We start from the raw sequence: 21,195 nt of genomic DNA, 5'->3' as shown, positions 1-21,195 counted from the left end.
GCCTGGAGCTTGAGGAAGCTTGGTTTACAATCACCTAATTATAGGGACTTCCCTGGTGATCCAGTGGTTAAGAGTCTGCTGTGCAATGCAGGGGACAGGGGTTCGATCCCTGAGTGTTGCAGAGCAAGTAAGCTCACACACCACAACTAGTGAGCCTGCATGCCCTTGGAGCCTGTGCCCCAAGTCAACTTCCTGAGCCACAATGAAGGATCCTGCATGGTGCACCAAAAGTCCTGTGCGCTGCAACTACCCAGTGCAGCCAAAATGGAGAAACAGACACACACATAGATATTAAAGAGAACACGGGGTTAGATAGCTTAAGCCCTTTCTACTTCTGAGCTCTAATAGTTACAACCCTCTTCCTGGATTCCGAGGCCTATCAAGCAGCCCACTCTGCTCCTGTGTGTGCTTAGTTACTCAGTGCTCAGTTCTATCCAACTCTTTGTGACCCCACGGACTGTAGCCCGCCAGGCTCCTCTGTCCGTGGGATTTCCCAGTCGAGAATACTGGAGTGGGTTGCCATGTCCATCTCCAGGGGAATCTTCCTGACCTGAGGATTGAATCTTGAGTCTCCTGCATTGGCAGGAGGATTCTTTACCACTGCACCACCTGGGAAGCCCCTATACCTACTTAACTTTATTTTGAGCCAATAAACACCCATCTCTGTGGGACCAGTCCTCCAGAGTCTTTGCCTACTCCTTGCCTTTGCTGTGTGCTTGTCTTCCTCACGATGCATCATCCTTGTGGAATGTGCTCTCTCTCCTTGGCTTACTCACATTTGGCCCTGCCTCTGTTTACTCTCCATCTCTCCCCAGTCACCCCTGATTGCTCCTTTCTCTGAATTTCGATTGAACTGAAGGCCAATACTGAACAGGCGAGTACTTATTTCTTCTCTAATTACTTCCTGTTCAAAATGTTGTCTCGTTGGAAGACCTGTAAGAATCACGAGGACACAGTGCATGTCTTTTATTTCTTTAGAATTTCATTACAGGGCTTAGTCAAGTTCTGGGCATGCAGTCATTATTCAAACGCCCTGGAAAAGCATGATTAGCTCCGTTGTTTGTGCTGCACTCGGCTTTCTCAGAGCTCCTCACCTCAGTGCTGAAAATAAAGCTCAGTTCCCAGGAGTAAGCGACCCATACCTCCTGTTCTTATCTTTTTGCCAAAAATTCATTCCCTCACGGGTCGAGTTGGAAAAGTCAAATTCTGAAAAAAGTAGACAAATTTGTTGGGAGGGTGATGTGACTTTCTGTATTCCACAGGAAGTTTTTCATAAGAAATCCCCTGAACAAGAGAGTCACAACTGTTTTTACTGATTTATCTATGCCTTAATACTTATTTTGGGCTGTACTGGGTCTTTGCTACTGTGCTCAGGCTTTCTCTAGTTGTGGCGAGGGGGACTATTCTGGCTGAGGTGTGGCTTCTCTTGCTATGGAGCATACGCTCTGGGCTGCTCGAACTTCAGTGGTTGTGGCCTGAGGGTTCCAGAGCTCAGGCTCAGTAGTTGCAGTCCTCAGGCTTAGCTGCTTCACTGCGAACGGGATCTTCCCGTACCAGGGATCAAAACCAGGCCCTCTGCATTGGCAGACGGGCCCTCACCCACTGGCCCACCAGGGAGGCCCTTGGAGTCTGTATGACTGATACCTCCCTGGGTGCATCGAGTGCCAGGCCGGGTGTGGGAACCACAGGTCAGTATTCATATGCCTTCGTGTGTTTGACCCACTGCTTTGTTCCAGTGTGGGTGGCGGGTGGGCATGGGGGTGGAGGGTGTCATGGGAGCAAGTCCATGATTTGTAACTCAAGAAGCAGCTGTAATTTCATGTGGATCCAACAGACAGGCTTGGTGTAGTTCTTGACATATCCTGAACACCTGGAGATGAGAAGTCTTCAGCCTCCAGGATCCTTTGGCCTCAGAGCTGCTACTGGGGTTTAGGAGTTGCAGAAGGACCAGCACACGTGGGTGTTCATGGAGCCTCAGATGCTGAGGCCACAGGCTCGACCACATCTGGGAGGGTTAAAGCATGGCACACGCGCTGCCACGCCTCACTGCCCTGCTCAGGGCAGACACTGCTGATCAGCCACAGCCCCGTTTCCAGTGGTGCTTAGACAGGCCTCAGAATCCCAGCAATCAGTGCTAGCACAAGGAACAAAACCTTTTACTCTCCTTGCCGTTCCTACCAGCAATATCCTAGTGTACCCCTGGGCTTCCCTGGTGGCTCAGCTGCTAAAGAATCCTCCTGCAATGCAGGAGGCCTGGGTTCGATCCCTGGGTTGGGAAGATTCCCTGGAGAAGGGGAAGGCTACCCACTCCAGTATCCTGGCCTGGAGAACTCCATGGACTGTATAGTCCATGGGGTCGCCAGGAGTCGGACACGACTGAGCGACTTTCACAGTGTACTTCCAAATTTTGTTGAGCAGATTAACTTGCAGTTATTCACAGGGCACAGTTTCAAAATCAGTAGTAAGACACACTCTCTGCTCTCTTTTCCTAGGTGAACCCCATCATGCCCTTGACCTTACACATGCGCACTCGTGTGTGTGTGTATGTGTGTGTGTTAGTTGCTCAGTCGTGTCTGACTCTTGGAGATCCCATGGACTGCAGCCCACCAGGATCCTCTGTCCATAGGACTCTCGAGGCAAGAATACTGGAGTGGGTAGCCGTTCCCTTCTTCAGGGGATCTTCCCGACCCAGGGATCAAACCCAGACCTCCTGCATTGCAGGCTGATCCTTTACTGTCTGAGCCACCAGGGAAGCCCTTGACCTTACATACCATCTATGAACTGGTAACTCCCAAATTTATATTCCCACCCAGAATTCTTAAGAGACTCGGAGGCTGAGAAAGCTTAGAGGTAAGGTCTGAACTCCAGGAGGCAGATAAGAATATTTCTGCATTCACAGATCCTTGAGAGCAGACTATTTATTTCTCTGAGGATTGCCAACTACACTTGACACAGCATCTTATATACAGCAGGCACTCAGTAACTGACTGCCAGCTGTGCGTGACGCACCTCCCTGTTTCTATGCGGAAGGAGGCTGTTCTTCTTCTCTGCCCTTCTTGCATTTCTGGGGCACAGCCTCTGGTAGTGCTGGCCGCCCCGTTCCTTGTCCCTCCCAGGCTGGATGGGGTATGGTTGTCTGTTACCTTGGTGGCTCCCAATGAACCATGCCTCCTGATGTTCAGACCCTCGTGTTGCCTTTCCCCCTTGGAATCAGGTGTGGACCTGTGATGTGCTTTAACCAGTAGAATGTGATGGAAGTCATTCTGTGCTAATCCCACTATGTATGAACCTCAGGTCTCTGGTGTAGGATGGTGTGTGTGTGTGTGTGTGTGTGAGAGAGAGAGAGAGAGAGAGACAGAGAGACAGAGAGACAGAGAGAAAAATAGAAAACCAGAGAGAAAGATGGAGAGACTCAAAAAGACATTTTCCTGGAGCTAAGACGCAGACGATTTTTTTTTTTAAGTCATATTTTAAAAGATCTACTTTGTTATCACTCTTATCAAGAGAAATCTCTATATTTGGAGTTTGGGGAGCTAGAGAATGGGGGTGACTTCCTCTTATGGCCTGCATAAAGGCTGAAGCCGCTGCTTCAGACATCAAACACCTGTCCAGCCCAGGCCAAGCATCAGACAGAACTGGGGCTCCAGGGGCAAACTTAGAATAGACTCTGCTGTAAATAACAGAAATGAAAAACCCAAGTGGAAACCATTGGGAAAAGCCGATGACTCAGGTGCATCACTCCCGGGTCCAGCGCAGGGCAGGGAGAGCGTGGGGAGCATGGAAGGACTGGTCTTCGCCATGGGAACACCAGGCTGTGCATCAGCTCTGAGCTGGACACGCACAGTGGCTCACGGCTGCGGTTCGCAGGTAACACGGAGATTCCTTCTGCCCTCGTGGGTCTCCCCGAGTGGCCACCCCCTAGGGCAGCAGCTGAGCCACAGTAACTTTTTTTGTTCTGCCAAAAACTCTTAAGATGAGTACGTAGAAGCAAGCTGGTGGAGCTTTTACTTGCAGGACTTTTGAAAAGAGACGAGGATGTTGAAGGCAGGAATCAATGTTTCCCAAGGCTGTTTCTTAAAATACATGGTGTCTGGCCTCAGGGGGGCTGACTCACCGGCTGCCCCGGCCGGGCACCCCATCATAGGGCTACTATAATTCCAGGAGACCAGCTCACTCCCCACCTACTGCATCCACAGCAACATCTGTTTCAGCTTATTAGAAAGTTAAAACAAGCAAGTGTCAACCCCTCATCGTTTCCACTTAAGGACACATTCCTCTTGGCTGACGCACATCCCTGCCCAAGGGTTTACCCCTGGACTGTGGGAGTGTGTCTGTGAGACTGTAAACTGATTTTAATGATAATTTAAGGAGCCTCTTACATCCTAGTTTATTTAACCTTCTCACACGAATAGCAAGGCTTCTCTGTGGGGATTCACGGAATGACTACTGACTTCACTAGATAAGGAGGGAGCCCTGGAAACAGGAAGCCAAAGAAACATGCTCTCAAAGCCAAACGCATTCCCATGTGCCATCCACAAGTAACTGCAGAAAGCAGTCTGGTCTTGGAGTCAGCAGACTCATGGTCAGCTCGCTGTCCTGCCAGGTGCTGCGTGACCTGGGACAGGTTCCCTGACTTCTCGAAGCCCTCAGATCTCTGCCCTCAGATCTCTCGTCTGCTATCCTGCCGGCCACACGGGATCTTCAGAAGTCTGAATGGGCACTGGGGTGGGGAGGCTTCTCAGAGGACAACTGATGCTTCCCTTCCTTCTATGACAGCACCACCCAGATGCCACGCAGCCTGAGCTTGAAATTGTTCTCACAGAGCGCCTAGTGCACTGCAGGTTAGCTCAGATCTATTCTGAGCTGAAAACTTCCTCCTTTAACATTCTGTCAACTGGTTCTTCTCTGGGTGAAACAAGAGAAGAAATTTACAGAAACAAGCCCGGTCCCTCCTCTGTAAGAACACCTTGCAGGTTTCTGGAGGGAGTTCCGCACCCCTGTGACCTGTCAGTCCTTACACCTTCTCCCCGCCAGGCCGAGCCTTGCTCCTGTTGTGGTTATTGGAGAACAGTAACCGTGATACCTGCTGTGGTCATTGTTTTCCAAAGGCACGTTAGGCAATTTATGATAATTTACCACTCTCAAGGTATCTTGTCTGGAACCGAATGTGGTATTCAGGATGATCTAAATGGGAGAGAATTAGGCGAGACATTCACCTCTTTTGTTCTAGATGATTCTCCCCTGCCCATGTGAAGTGCAAGTCACTCAGTTGTGTCGGACCCTTTGAGACCCCATGGACTACACAGTCCATGGAGTTCTCCAGGCCAGAATACTGGAGTGGGAAGCCGTTCCCTTCTCCAGGGATCTTCCCAACCCAGGGATCGAACCCAGGTTCCTGGGTTGCAGGAACCAGCTGAGCCACCAGGGAAGCCCTCTGTCCATGTAGCTGACCCTTGAATGGGCTGTTTCAGTGGTCCCATCTCAACAGCAATACTTCCTTCACAATCCCAGCTTCGAACCCTTGACTTTCTGATTATCTCTTCCCTCTCCTGCTTATTCCATCCGGCACCCAACTCAGGAATTCTCAGGCCTCACCAGGACCTACTGTCCACAGTCCATACCACACTCTCAGCCCTCCTCTCCACCAGACCCTCATCTCTCCCTTCTTCCTTGGTCTAGACCTCACGACGCATCATTGCAATCATCCCCTTGAGGACACTCTCCAGCCCTTTCCTTCTCTTTCTCTCGCTTGCCTGGCAAAATCTCAACCCTGATTAAATGCTTCTCTCTGTGTCTTCCCGTCCTGTATTCAGACAGTGGAAACCAGTTAGAGAAAGTCACAGGTGAGTTAAACTCATGACCTAAGTTAAGTTCATGGCCAGTAACCTGAAGGGGGTCCGTGAAGCCACCCAGAAATCATTCTCTAGCTCCGAGTCGGGACATTCCAGGCCCTGCCTCCTATGCCTCAGACCTGCGCCCCTCAGTGCCCATCCTCACTCTCAGCCGATGCCCCTGTCATCGAGGAGAGCTCCCACGGGCTCCCCCACATCTACCCACCTGCCAGCGTCTGTGCCCGGTGCACAGCCTTCCCTCTGTGTGGATGGGCTCTGTGCTCCCATCTCAGACGAAGCGCCCAGGTGGACACTGGACTCTCATCCCCTCGCTTACTGGGCCCGTCCACCCCGTACCCCACACTCCACTATCAATCTCATATTTTCTATAGAATCATCCCCACCACATATAACTTCACTATTACTTTCCTGCATCTTCAAAAATGAAACCAGGGACTGCCCTGGTGGTCCAGTGGTTAAGAATCCACCTGCCAATGCAGGGCACGGGGCTTCAGTCCCTGGCCCAGGAGGATCCCACGTGCCACAGAGCAACCAAGTCAGTGCGTCACAGCTGCTGAAGCCCAGGTGTCTAGAGCCGGTCCTCGGCAACACGAGAAGCCACCGCAGTCAGAAGTTCGTGCACGCAACGGAGAGTGGCCCCTGCTCGCCGCAATTAGAGAAAGCCCCCACCCAGCAACTAAGACTCAGCACAGCCCCAAATAAAATAAGCAAATAATTAAAAAAATAAAGACAAAAACCACAGCAACAATAAAACGCTTTCTTCTTATCCCTGGATAAGGAATCCAGGTAATCAGGCTTTAAAGTCTGGTAACCTGCCCGAGGTCACAGACCTGGAAGTGGTGGGGTGGGTGTGTCCACCCCCAAAGCCCACCCAGATGAGATGCCCTGGGCTGCAGAGGCCAGTCCAGCTCTCTCTCCAGCCAATCGCTGAACCCAGACAACGAAGTCCCTTGTCAAGGACGTGCAGACCAGCTTTGCTCTCCCCGGGCACTCTTGGGGTGGCAAGCAAGGCTGGAGATTTTCAGTGAGAAGGGACCTCTGGATCTGTGGGGACCAGCTGAGCTGCTGAGACTGTCTTGACTGACGGGGCCTGTCAGACTCGGTGTGGGAGGACGGGGGCTGTTTCCAGAACAGCTGGCATGCCATCCCAGCAGCATGCCAGTCCCTGTAGGGAGAGCGGGTGGCAATGATGGCAGACAGATGGGGCAGGCTGGGGCGAGGGGCAGGAGCTGCCAGCGTGGTACACCCTTGTGCAGAGATGACACGTCGTAAATCTCTCAGGCCCGCCCGTGTGGCCTGCAGCGGTGGCTCATTAACACCGCCTGGTCGTTGGAGCCGGAAAATGACAGCTAACAAGGCCAGCTGCCTTGCAGGCCATTCCATCAGAAGATCACACTTCTCTCCCCCAACACTAAGAACATCTCTATTTCTGCCAGGAGCCCAGAGCAGCTGGCCCGGCGGGGGGGGGGGGGGGTGTTCCTCCCGGGACATCAGATACTTAACTGTCCCCCGATTACAAGGCCTTCAGCCATCACCCCTTCTCTCCCTTCTCGGCTCCCCAAGATTATCTGAGAGAGTGAGCCCGTTTGGCTTTGAGATTTCCAAGGACACCGGGTCAAGTTGGAATTTTTGGACCATCTGGAAAAGCACGCGTCTCTGCCAAACCCTGTGTTGACTTAGTCATCCTATCTCTTAACAACCGTCTTCCACAAGGGGCGGGCTGACCCACTTACTTGTCCGTCACAGCCTGCATGAACTCGTCCAGAAGGTCGTCATACTCCTGCCCGCGGACGCGCCGGTGCTTCAGGCCGATGTACAGGGGATCCCTGAGCAGCTCCTGCAACAGACAGCATCTGTCTCGTGAAGGGTCCTGGGTTGGCAGGAAGGGGGCAGTGAGGAGGGCTGGGGGGCACCTGTCCCCCCCTCCTACTCCCCCGGTGCTGCCTGGAAGGGTCTGGAGGCGAAGCCACTGACGCAGCGTGGACCTCTGGGCAGGGGGTCTGGAGTTTAGGAACCAAGGATGCTGGAACTAGCAAGACTCTCTGATACAGTCTTCCAGCCTCTGGCTGCGGCTCTGGGTTCATCCCAGGGCTGCTCAGCAGTAATGCCATGGACACTTTGGCCTGGACAACTCCTTGATGGGAAGGTGAACCTGCATGTTGTAGAATACTTATGTAGCAGTGTCTCCAGGTTCTCCCCGCTTGAAGGGAGTAGCACTGCCCCAGGTTGTGACAATAAAAAACGTCTCTAGACACCACCAAATGCCTCCCCAAAGGAAATTTCCTAAAGGAGATCAGTCCTGGGTGTTCATTGGAGGGACTGATGCTGAAGCTGAAACTCCAGTACTTTGGCCACCTGATGCGAAAAGCTGACTCATTGGTAAAGACTCATGCTGGGAAAGACTGAAGGCAGGAGAAGGGGACGACAGAGGATGAGACGGTTGGATGGCATCACTGACTCAATGGACATGAGTTTGAGTAAGCTCCAGGAGTTGGTGATGGACAGGGAGGCCTGGCGTGCTGCAGTCTATGGGGTTGCAAAGAGTCGGACACGACTGAGCTACTGAACGGAATTGAACTGAAATGTCTCCCTAGGGGACAAAAATTGACCCCGTTAAGAACTGCCACAGGCAACATCTGGATCGAAGTGCTGGGTCTCAACCAAAGTCACTGATCTGGACTCAAATTAGGAAACCTTCCCTTCCTCCCTCCTGTCCTTCCCGTGAACGCTTACTGAATACCCATCATGTGCCTGGCACTGTGCCAGGCCCTGGGGACACAAGGAGAGACTGATACAGCCAGCATTTTCCATTCAGGAAAGAAGCCTGCCGTAAGCAGCCCCGTGCCAGGTGCCCCCATCGTCTGTGTCTGCACTGGTCTGACAGCCCCTCCCGCCTCTCCTGTACCCTCACACACACGCCTACACAGAAGTTGCGGGCTTATCCATGCACGACACATTTCCTGACCCTTTACTGACCTGCTAATGGCCTGCTGCTCTTGGCTCTCTCAGGGGCTTTGTGGGTAAGAGATGGTCTCTGCCTTCAAGACGCTCAGTCTACTGAAGGTTGGCTGATGAGTCAGTAAACTCGACTACAGACAGACGTTCCTTCAGCACAAAGTGTGGTCCATGGTAGCAGAGAAGGAGCGGAGAAGTTCCCACCAGGGACAAGTGGGGATGATGACATGGAAGGAATGGTCAGCATTTAAAGATGAGCAGAGTAGGGGAAGGACTTGGGGGAGGGGTGGTTAGTGAGTCTGGGATGGACATGTGCACACTGCTGAATTTAGAATGGATAACCAACAAAGACCTCCTGTATAGCATATGGGACTCTGCCCAATGCCAAGTGGCAGCTTGGATCGGAGGCGAGCTTAGGGGAGAATGGATATATGTATATGCATGGCTGAGTCTCTTTACTGTTCACCTGAAACTATCACAACATTGTTAATCAGCTATATCCCAATGCAAAATAAAAAGTTTTAAAAAAATGACAGATTTTGCCAGGTAGGCTGGGCCCTCCAGGCTGAGAAGTCAACACAAAGAAAGACTGGGAGCTGGAGGTAAAAGCAGGAAAAAGCACCTGGTGAAGAAATAGGAAGCAATTTTATGTGTTAAGGCTTTTGGAAATTATGTTTTTGTGTCCTCCTTCCCCAAATATGCTTCCCAGGTGGCGCTAGTGGTAAAGAACCTGCCTGCCAATGCAGGAGATGTAAGAGACAAAGGTTGGATCCTTGGGTCGGGAAGATCCCCTGGAGGAGGGCATGGCAACCCACTCCAGTATTCTTGCCTGGAGAATCCCCATGGACAGAGAAGCCTGAAGGGCTACAGTCCATTGGTCCATTGGGTCACAAAGAGTCAGATATAACTGAAGCGACTTAGCACACACACCCCTAAATATGAGCTCCTTGGGGTCACGGTTTTGTGTTATCTTCAAATCTCCATCTGGACTGCTCCTGCAGGATTCAGAGACAAGCATGTCATGAGTCCTGCCCTCAAGGGGCTCGGCATCAAGTCTCAGCTCCAGCACTGACTAGCTATGTGACCTCAGGTAAATCATGTGACCTCTGGGAGCCTTCTTTTCTTCTGTTCAGTTCAGTTCAGTCGCTCAGTCGTGTCTGACTCTTTGCGACCCCAAGGACTGCAGCATGCCAGGCTTCCCTGTCTATCATCGACTCCTGGAGCTTGCTCAAACTCATGTCCATTGAGTCAGTGATGCCATCCAACCATCTCATCCTCTGTCATCTCCTTCTCCTCCTGCCCTCAGTCTTTCCCAGCATCAGGGTCTTTTTCAGTGAGTCAGTACTTTGCATTAGGTGGCCAAAGTATTGGAGTTTCAGCTTCAGCATCAGTCCTTCCAAGGAATATTCAGGACTGATCTCCTTTAGGATGGACTGGTTGGATCTCCTTGCAGTCCAAGGGACTCTCAAGAGTTTTCTCCAACACCACAGTTCAAAAGCATCAATTCTTTGGCACTCAGCTTTCTTTATGGTCCAGCTCTCACATCCATATAGGACTACTGGAAAAACCACAGCTTTGACGAGATGGATCTTTGTTGACAAAGTAAAGTTAGATGGGAATGAGATACCATCTGCCCAGCTTGATGGTGATGAGGAAATGAAATAATACTGATATATGTGAAAAAGCTTTGTGAATCATAACATATGCTGTAAAGTAATGGCAGCAGCTTTAACTTTCCTAGTGTTTCCTATGTGGCAGGTACTTCAGAAGGAGGGCCAGACACAGCGAGGTTAAGAGACTCGACCAGCCCTGGGGCTAGTGAGTGGAGGAATCTGGATTCAAACTCGTGGCTGCCAGCTCCAGAGCCCATGATCCTAACCTCTGGGCCAAGCTGCTTAAGAGGTTTTTCAGCGCATCAACCAGAACTGACTTATCCTTGTTAAGACACCAGTCTAGGACAATATTGTCTTGATGGCGCTGTAGGAGGTGGTGGGGGGAAAGTGTAGGGGACAGAAAAGATCAGGAAATATCTACCTTCCCAACCCCTCACCCCCCAATCCTCAGTCCACATATCTGAGGTGGATTTAACACTTTCTCCAAGGAACCACACGGCTACATCTGAGAAACGTGGGACCTAAACTTCATTTCTCAGTCTCTTCACTTCCTGGGTTATGCATCCCTGAGACTATTTAGGACTCTGCTCTAGCAGTTGTGTGTGTGTGTGTGTGTGTGTGTGTGTGTGTGTGCATGCGTGCACGTGCACGTGTGGGTAAATGATGCAAATGGGACATATAGCCTGTCACCAGCCACTTTCACGAAATGACCATCTGAAAGCCACTGAGAGACAGCAAACATCCAGCCAAGGAGACCGAAGAAGGGAATGAGGATGTAACAATAAGATGGACAAGTAGGCGGCCACAGAAATTGGGTTAGGCCCGTGCAGACCCCTGGACAGACAGGAATGAGATGATTTAAAATGGAAAAAGCGGGAAACAAAACTGCACAGATATCCCAGTGTCATCTGTCTGAAACACATCAACTCAGAAAAGGCAGACACAGAATGATAAAAATGGTATAACTCTTGGCATTTGCAGGAAACATTCACTTTTTTCAGTTCTTACAGAGATGAAAGGGTCCATGGTAAGTTATAATTTGTCATGTTTCCAAGAGACAGATTGTTTCAGTGGTACATTAGGCAGCCAAGAATGGCTTTCTTGGTGCTGCATATGTGGTTTCTGGGGGCAAGTCCAATTCCCCAGTGGTATTGAAGAATTTTAGAATTTTCCGGAAGCTTCTCAGTATATCTGCCTTTAAGATGAAGGGTTAACCCTAATGAAGTAGTAGAGTTATAAAAGTGGCTAGGAAGCTTTGAAAAAAGTCTTGATATTTTATAGTACTTATTTTATTTATAATAAAACATTTTATATCTGAAATATTTCAAAACTAAGTGCACCAAAAAATTGGGGAGAAAGTTTCTATGTGGAGATGACACGAAAATGTAGCTTCTCATACTTGGACAGAACTTTCGAGTAATTCACTTGTTCTGAATCAAAAGTAGCTTGATTCGGGACTTCCTCGGTGGTCCCGTGGCTAAGATTCTGAGCTCTCAGTGTAGGGGGCCTGGGGTCAGTTCCTGGTCAGATCCTGCATGCCACAGCTAAAGATTCCGCGTGCTGCACAAAGGCAGCAAGTAAGACCTGGCACAGCCAATAAATAAATAAGTATTAAAAAGAAACCATGTGTGGAATATGATGCAAACATTTTTCTAAAAAAGTAGTTCAAGCCTTCTGTCTTGCATGTTCTCATGCCCATTTTACAGAGGAGGAAGGTGGAGTTCAAGGGTTTAAATAAATTACCCAAGTTCACATAGCCAGAAAGTAGCAAAGCTGAAACTGAGCCTTGCTTTGACTGGATCTCCTGATGGTGCCCTTTCCACCCCATCATTTGACATTGGAGGGACCAGGGAATGTGGCTCCTGACCCCTACCCTGGTCCTCCTGAGAGTCCAGGAATGGCTGGAAGCTCTGACCCGGCTGGGGAGCAGCAACAGCAGGGTGGGGTCTGGGGAAACGCCGTGTCCACGTCTCCAGTCAGCTGGTGGTCCTTCGGCAGGAATGAAGACGGCTTCTCATGAACAGCAGAGGGTGGAGCTTCCACACTGTCTCACATGGAACAATTCACCCTGTGTCCCACCAAGTGACATAAAGTGGGCTCTGGGATCAGACGCGCCTGGGTTTGCATTCATGCTCTGTCACCCAATGGGCTTTGAGACTCTGGGGACTCGCCCCTGCTTCGTTTTGCCTCTCTGTCCAGTGGCGATAATAATTATTTCTCTATATATTTCATTGAAATATAGTTGACTTACAATGATCTCCACTGCATAAGTTCTTTGAGGAAAGGGTCCTTATTGACATGCGTCTCCCTAGTGATGTGCATGGCAGACCATTTAAAAGCATTTATGATGTGAGTTGCAATTATGACTGGGCTGAGGAGATGCTGAATTAAAAACTACGCAGGTCAAAAAAAAACCCCAACAAACTACGCAGGTCTTAGAAATCACTTGGATTGGCTTCCTCCAAAGGAGTTTTTGAAGCCCGGAAAGGTTAAGTGAACTGCCTATGTTCACAAAACAAATCTGGTGGAAGCAAGAGGCTGGCAATGACTAGAGCATGGGGTCTTCCCAGGAGGACCAGCGTCCTCAGCTCCAAGCCCGCTGTGTTCTCTCTGCTAGGTTGTCGCCAAGTTCCCGCTGGCACTAAGTCAGTCTACAACGGTAACTTCAGGTTGAGGCTTTACTCAAAGCAGAGTAGATGGACCAGGTGGACCAGAACTTTCTCCACTGCCATGGGAGTTGAGTGTGCCCTCCATGGGTGTCTGCCTGGCTCTGACTCTTTTTCTGAAGGGGAAAAAAAGTACTTTATTGAATCACAAAACTGAAGAGTATAGACGTAGACTGGCTTCAGATATAACTGAAGCCAGGTACCAAAATAATCGTCGTAATGCTCATTCTTGCTGTTTAATCTCTCTCTCCAAACCCTAATTTCATAGCTCTTCCTTCTTCGTGTTGCATTCAGTTTTTTTTTTAATTGTGATAAAAGTCACATAATATAAAGCATATTATTTTAACCATGTTTAACTGTATAGTTCAGTGGCACTAAGTACCACTTAATGTACCACAACTGTACATTATTGTAGAATTCTCACTATAATCCATCTCCCAAATTTTTCAGCTTCTCGAGCTGAAACTCTGTCCCCATTAAACACTAACTCCCCATTCTCCCTTCTCACCACCCTTGCCCCCGACCACTGGCCCCTACCAAATATACTTCCTGACTCAATGAATTTGACAATTTTGGGTACCTCGTATAAGTGGACTCAAACAGTATTTGCCTGCGCCTAATGTATGTTGGAATGTGGGCTTCCTCATGGCTCAGCAGTAAAGAATCTGACTTCTATGCAAGAGCTGCAGGAGACTCGTGTTCGATCCCTGGATTGGGAATATCCCCTTTAGGAGGGTATGGCAACCCACTCCAGTATTCTTGCCTGGAGAATCCCAGGGACAGAGGCGCCTGGAGGGCTACAGTCCATGGGTTGCAAAGAGTCAGACACGACTAAAGCGACTTAGCACACACAGGTTGGAATGCATTATTAAGGTTAACTTAATATATGCTGGCTCTGACTTTTCAAGGTGAAAAATCTTGGAGACTAAATGTCATGGAAAACAAAATGGCTTGCTCTTCACCTGCTGTGTCATCTTGGTCTGGAAAAATACTTATCTTGCACAGCAACAGGCACACAAAGGTGTTATTCAGAGAACATCTGGGGTTCTGAGGAGGTCATGGGATTGGGTCCAAGGTGTGGACACAGGGCTGTTTCTCCCTCCAGGTGGCAGCTGTGCCCACCATGTACTTCTCTCGAAGCTTGGTCAACCCAAGGGTAAGCGACAACGATCCTAGGCTGGGCCTCCTCACTGGTCACAGGTGCACAGACAGCCAGCGCCTGAAGGCGCTGTGGGTGAACCACATTATTATCTGCAGTGACGGCAGTCTTGCCAGGGAGAAGGAGTCCTTCACCCTCCGGCTCTGGGGGCGATCCCATGCTGCCTCGGCAACCAGCAGCCCCCAAGGCACCGACGACCAGGCTCTGCCCATGATCCGTCTCCTCCACCTGCCTCTTTAGTCTTTCCGATGAGACTCTCTCAGAGTTTCCTTGAGAGGAGACGCCATCAAAGCCCCACAGAGACTCTCACAGAGTCTCCTTGAGGGGAGACTCCATCAAAGCTCAAGACGTGGGCAGAAAAAAAACCGAGGGCTGAGAAGCCAAGCCCAGGTTGCCCCATAGAATCCTTGGCACAGAGTGGGACAAGCGCTGGGTTTGCACTTAAATCTGAGGGAAGTCATTTCTGCCCTGGGGCCCCTTTTCCTGTGTGAAACCAGGGAGGGTGAGCCAGAAGCATTGACATCTAATATCTTGTGTGTGTGTGTGTGTGTGTGTGTGTGTGTGTGTGTGTGTGTTAGTCGCTCAGTTGTGTCCAGTTCTTTGTGACCCCATGGACTGTAGCCCATCAGGATCCTCTGTCCATGGAATTCTCCAGGCCAGAATATTGGAGCGGGTTGCTATTCCCTTTTCCAGGGGATCTTCCTGATTCAGGGATCAAACCCAGGTCTCCCATATTGCAGGTGGATTCTTTACCTTCTGAGCCACCAAGGAAGCCTAGGGGTGGGGGGTGGGGGGGGATGTGGGGGGGTGGGCCAGAGCAGGTGCCCTGCTGAATGGGGCGGGGCTCCCTCTCCCTGGCATTTGGAACATCATGGGATGGCCCTCCCTCATGCGCTCATGCCTCATATATTTATTTTTCCAGACCTCCTTGGTGTCGGCAGGTAAAAGTGACTCAGAATTTCAGGGCTGTAGACACAGATGTTTTCCTTCAACAGGAAACCTGGAGGGGTGTTTTCTTTGACTCTGATTAAAGCTCCTTTTGCTTCAGGAGTTTTTTTTTTTTATAGACACACACACACAGTTGGTCTAGTTGTTCTGGACACAAGCCTTCACTGCAGCATCCTCCCTGAACTGGCACAGAGATGGTAGCTAAAGCAGGCACTCCCTCTCCCGTGCTTGCTCTGGGCAAGAGATGTGCCCCTCAATTTCAAGCAGAAAAGTCTTGCAAACTGGTTATTTTCAAAAAGACCTCTAAGGTGGGATACCACGTAGTGAATGTGTCTGTAAAGAGAGAGATCACTGTCTTCCATCTCCCCAAGGTGGGCCTCTTTGTGACTTCCTTAAAGATAGTCTGGAGAGAGCTCACCTCTGCTTGCCGGGGGAGGACTGTGAAAATGGCATAGCGAAGCCTTAGTTTGATCCTGACTGTCTGTGGAACCCGAAGTGTGGGAAACACCTCCTTTCCCACTCTTCATCACCCACCCAGATGCTTGACATCTTGGAGCAGTGTGCCATGGTAGACAAGGCAACTCTGGCAGCCAGGGAGAACCTGGGCTCAAATCTCCGCTCCGACACTTAGAGCTGTGGGGCCTGAGGAAAACAGTTAGCACGATTCAGTCTCAGTGTCCTCAGCTGTAAAATGGGGAGACCAAGCTTGTTTAACTCCTATGCAGAGTACATCATGAGAAATGCTGGGCTGGGAGAAACACAAGCTGGAATCAAGATTGCCGGGAGAAATATCAATCACCTCAGATATGCAGATGACACCACTCTTTTGACAGAAACTGAAGAGGAGCTAAAAAGCCTCTTGGTGAAAGTGAAAGAGGAGAGTGAAAAAGTTGGCTTAAAGCTCAACATTTAGAAAACGAAGATCATGGCATCCGGTCCCATCACTTCATGGGAAATAGATGGAGAAACAGTGGAAATAGTGTCAGACTATTTTTTGGGGCTCCAAAATCACTGCAGATGGTGACTGCAGCCATGAAATTAAAAGACACTTACTCCTTGGAAGAAAAGTTATGACCAACCTAGATAGTATATTCAAAAGCAGAGACATTACTTTGCTGACTAAGGTCCGTCTAGTCAAGGCTATGGTTTTTCCTGTGGTCATGTATGGATGTGAGAGTTGGACTGTGAAGAAGGCTGAGCACTGAAGAACTGATGCTTTTGAAGTGTGGTGTTGGAGAAGACTCTTGAGAGTGCCTTGGACTGCAAGGAGATCCAACCAGTCCATTCTGAAGGAGATCAGCCCTGGGATTTCTTTGGAAGGAATGATGCTAAAGCTGAAACTCCAGTACTTTGGCCACCTTATGCAAAGAGTTGACTCATTGGAAAAGACTCTGATGCTGGGAGGGATTGGGGGCAGGAGGAGAAGGGGACAACAGAGGATGAGATGGCCGGATGGCATCACGGACTCGAGTGAACTCCAGGAGTTGGTGATGGACAGGGAGGCCTGGAGTGCTGCGGTTCATGGGGTCGCAAAGAGTCGGACACGACTGAGAGACTGAACTGAACTGAATATCTTATATATAGCTGGCATGAGGATGAAATGAGACCGAATCATACAAGGTCCTGGCGCACTGTGGGTGACGGCTGAGTTCTCCCGGGACTGGGTGAGAACTGCTTTCTCTCCCACAAATAGCGTTGCCTGGTCAGGGTGTGCTCTGTCCTCCAGCTGGGGAACTCTCTGGTCCTTTCTAACAGGAGGGAGTAGGCCCAGAGGAAGCTCTCTGCCTTCCACACCCAGGAAGGAGAGGTGATGCGGGGGCCAAAAGCCACAGGGGGCGTGGGGGGGAAGCAGACACTGTAGCTGTACCCCTTGAGCCATTAAAATGATCCATTAGGTGACAATGCTGAAACTCGGACAGCTAGACCAGTCCACCCACACCTGGCTCTCATTTATCTCCCGCAGCCTTGCTGAGTGCCTGACACCTACTAAACACTTCATAAACTTGAAAAAAATAAGTAAAGAGAAAGTGCTGACAACATAATTCTCACTGAAGAAATCAGAACAAAATTAGGGGTACGGTGTGATGACAACTTGGCAACAAGGACATCCATGTACACGCACAGGGACACGTGGGATGGGGCACAGATGTGGCATAGTGGGAGAAAGGCCGCTTCCTTCTTCCTTTAGAATTCTGAATAACGCGTTGAAGTTACTTTAGGAATGCAAACTCTAAACGTCCAGAAGTGCCTTTTCCTCATAAAGCGACTGGAACCTGGGCAGGTGGTGTGGGGAGGAGGACACAGGTGGTTGGGCCCCCTCCTGCCGAGGCAGGAGGTAGACGGGCCCCTGGGCTGGACACCTGGGGTCTGTCCAGTGGAGGGAAACTGAAGCTTTGCTCTCACCCAGACACTCCTGGGACAGAGTGAGCTGCAGGAGCTGAGCTCTGCTGAAGTGAAGAGGGAAGGTGACTACTCGGTGACCACTCCTAAGGTCAGGGAAACCGCCCTGTCTGCACGTGCTCAGGAAGGCTCCTCGGGGGTCACAAAGGGGGGGGAGCCAGCCCATAATAAGTGTGGACATACCCCTGCAGGCCTCTGTGGTGGAGTCCATCTTAACAAAAAGTTGTACTCTTATCTTGGAAGAGTCCTAGGACAAGTCCCATGTGAGAAAAGAAACAAAATAATTGGCCAGATACAAACAAAGGCCTTAAAGGACCGTCCTATGTAAGTGATTTAAGTCAGCTCTCTACTGCGCGCCTCACTCAGGATTCCTGCACTCCTCTCCAGGAGCATCTCTGCCTATCTTCTGACTTCCTGTACTCCTCCTCGTTAGAGAGGGCTTCCCCGGTAGCTCAGTGGAAAAGAATCCACCTGCAAAGCAGGAGCAGCAAGAGACTCGGGTCAAATCCCTGGGTGGGAAGATCCCCTGGAGGAGGGCATGGCAACCCACTCCAGTATTCTTGCCTGGAGAATCCCATGGACAGAGGAGCCTGGCAGGCACCTCAATAGAGAGGATGCCTATTCTCTTTGTCTCCAGGTGTGTATTTCTGCCTTGCTTCTGTCTTAAATATTAATAAACAAACTGTTTCTCTGTGAACTTTGTACCTGTTATGACAGTGTTTGCCTCCTTGAAACATTCTTGCTTTCAGATGAGGGAAAGAACCAGGGAACTTTGCTTCTAGCCTCTAGCCCCTGGCGGTCTGGTGGTTAGGACTCCTGGTTTTCATCCAGATTACCTAGGGTCAGTTCCTGGGCAGGGAACTAAGATCTCTCTCCAGGACCACTCACTGCTCTGCCTCCAAGATCTCTGCCGTTTCTAGCAGATCTTAGGGAAATTCATCTCTCTGGGCCTCAGTTTCCTCAGCTGTAAAGAGGGTAATAACTGATGCTCCACCGATAGGGTTACTGTCAGACTTAACCAGGGTCGTCCATGCAAGGGCCATGGTTACTCCTACTTTCCACCACCTTTTCTGATGGGTTTGTTACAAGTGGTAGTAGTGCTGTTGTTCAATCATGTCCATCTCTTTGCCACTCCATGGACTGTGGCCCGCCAGGCTCCTCTGTCCATGGAGTTCTCCAGGCAAGAATACTGGAGTGGGTGGCCATGCCCTCCTCAGGGGATCTTCCCGGCCCAGGGATTGAATCCAGGTCTCCTGCATTGCAGGTGGACTCTTTACCATCTGAGCCACTGGCGAAGACCCTGGTAGTTACAAGTTGAGGTCCACTCTAAACTGTAGCACATCATTGCTGGGTGCTGGACTTTTAACGATAAAGGATGTCAGACACCTGCTAAAGGCAGCCAACACCCTTCCAAGGGATGCAATGGCCTCAGGATCGACCTCAAGCCATTCCATTTCTCATCTAGAAACAGCTTTTAGGAGAGAGAGAGGGAAAGGTCTCGATTAAATCCAGTTGGAACACAGCAGGAGGTGATGGGTGGGAATAATAACACAGAGTTTGCTCTCCTCATCCACATTTACACGGCTTCTGCACATGTTCTTTGTGATCGAGGGACAATTTCAGCAAAACTCAGGCATCTGGTTGGGCAGGGGAAACCACAGCACGGGGCAGACCTTAAAGACTGGTCTTGATGAGCAATGATAAGGCGTGTCCCAGTGCCCAGCTGCCCTGCTCCTAGGCTGGTGGGGAGGCATGTGGAGAAGTGCTTTGGATGTGGGAGCGCACTCGGTAACCTGGCCCAGGCTCCAGTTTCACTGGCAGGGCTGGAGTCTGGAGGGATACAGGGACTTCCCTGGCCATCAGGGGTGGGGGTCAGGGCCCGTGTTCCCAGCCCAGCCCTTTGGCTGCCGGCTTGTCCTCCGCCAGCCCGTCCTCCGCCAGCCCCTCCCACCCCCATGGGTTCCCAGCCTGAAGCCAGGTGTGTCTGCGTCTCCCTCACTTGACTGCATCTGGGGATGAAACCTGAATAAGCATCATTTCTCACTAGGGGCTACAGTGCGTATTCTTGTTTAGAAATGAGAGTGTTGTGTGGTGTCCAGAGGGGAAGGAGACCTTGGGAAGAGCCATGACAAGTCTTCCTGAGAAAGATCACACAGGATACCAACAGTATATAAGCTTTTCTGACAATGACCATTCTCTTTGCCTCAATATCTCTGCTTGTAGGAGTTTATCCTTGGGAAATCATCAAGGACAGGAAGACTGACCTGCAAAAATGGGGACGAGAGCACAATTATATTTCCAAGAAGACAGAGACAACCTGAGTGTCCAAGAGTGGAGAGTTTCTTACGTGCCCTGCGAAACACCAGGCAGCTATGTAAATGACATTGTGGAAGAATGGCCGCGAGAAAACTCCTGACACACACTACCTTTAAAAAAGCAGGAAACAAAACTGTATATGCAATATAAACTTCCTTTGTTTCTTTTCTAGAGAAAATCAGACTTCCGAGTCTCAATAGCCAATCATCAGCTAAATGAGATTTCGTGTAAATCATCACGTATTTAATTTGGCTTTTATAAAAGCTAAATTTGGTGGGGGTAAGGCTGGAAAGAAACATTCCAAATTGCAAACAATGATTATCACTGGTTGTGTGACTAATATTTTATTTTTAATACTTCTCTGGATTTTTCTCAGATGGACATGCACAGATTTTAAATCCAGAGATAGATGTCATTAAGAAGGAGTTCTTTCATGTTGTCTGACACAAAGACACAGAGCTGTGAATCGCAGATAGCATGAAGAATGTGACCCAGGGTGGTGGTACCCAGAGCAGACAAACTCCTGGCTGGGGTTTGAGCTCCTTAAACTATAAATCTCCCAGAAGCCTGCAGGGGAGCCTGCAGCCAAAGTTTGGGTCAGTTTCTCCCCATGGGTTTACAGGACACTCATGTGCCTGATCCAGACATTTCAGCCTTTGGTCTCAGTGCTTTGAGTTTTAATCCTTTTACAGAAGTAGTAGTTGTTGTTTACTCACTAAGTCATGTCCGACTCTCTGTGACCCCAGGGACTGCAGCCTGCCAGGCTCCTCTGTCCATGGGATTTCCCAGCCAAGAATACTGGAATGGGTTACTATTTCCTTCTCCAGGGGATCTTCCCTACCTGGGGACCCAACCTGTGTCTCCTGCCCTGGCAGGCGGATTCTTTACCACTGAGCCAGCGGGAAAGTTCCTTACTGAGGTAGTTCGCCTCTAAAATGCTGAAAAATCTGCCCAGCAGCCACTCCCACCTCAGTGGCTTTCTTGGTTAATGGATCAGAGAGAGAGAGAGAGAGAGGCCACCAGGGTAATGGAAACTGCCTGGGGTCACAGAACAAGGCAGCACAGAAAGCCTGTGCAGGGGCACCTTGGCAGGAGGGAGGGGAGCAAGAAGACCCAGGGGTAGGACAGTGGGGCTGGGAGGGCGGGGTGGGCAGCCAGGATGGAGAGAGGTCTTTGAGTCACTGCTGGGCAGGGGAAGTGTCCTAGCAAAGAGGACCCCAGAGAGAAACAGCCCCCTTGTAGGGAAAAGCCAATTCTGTGTCCATGTTGTAACTGTTTCTTTTGCT

The 21,195-nt window shown here is 50.1% G+C and overlaps 1 protein-coding gene across 2 annotated transcripts in view; it reads right to left on the bottom strand.

Annotated features, from left to right (window-relative positions):
- ME3 (malic enzyme 3) overlaps window positions 1-21,195 on the bottom strand; it is a 226,641-nt gene that overhangs the window by 44,779 nt on the left and 160,667 nt on the right. For both annotated transcript variants that reach the window (XM_018043262.1, XM_018043261.1), the window contains exon 7: window positions 7,586-7,689. In XM_018043262.1, the coding sequence (XP_017898751.1) occupies window positions 7,586-7,689 (104 nt within the window). The remainder of the gene's footprint in view (window positions 1-7,585; window positions 7,690-21,195) is intronic.

This window comes from Capra hircus, chromosome 29 (genome assembly GCF_001704415.2).
Source record: "Capra hircus breed San Clemente chromosome 29, ASM170441v1, whole genome shotgun sequence".
In the NCBI taxonomy this organism is placed as follows: Eukaryota; Metazoa; Chordata; class Mammalia; order Artiodactyla; family Bovidae; genus Capra; species Capra hircus.
The sequence above is the reverse complement of the archived record's forward strand: the minus strand, read 5'-3'. Positions and strand labels throughout refer to the sequence as shown.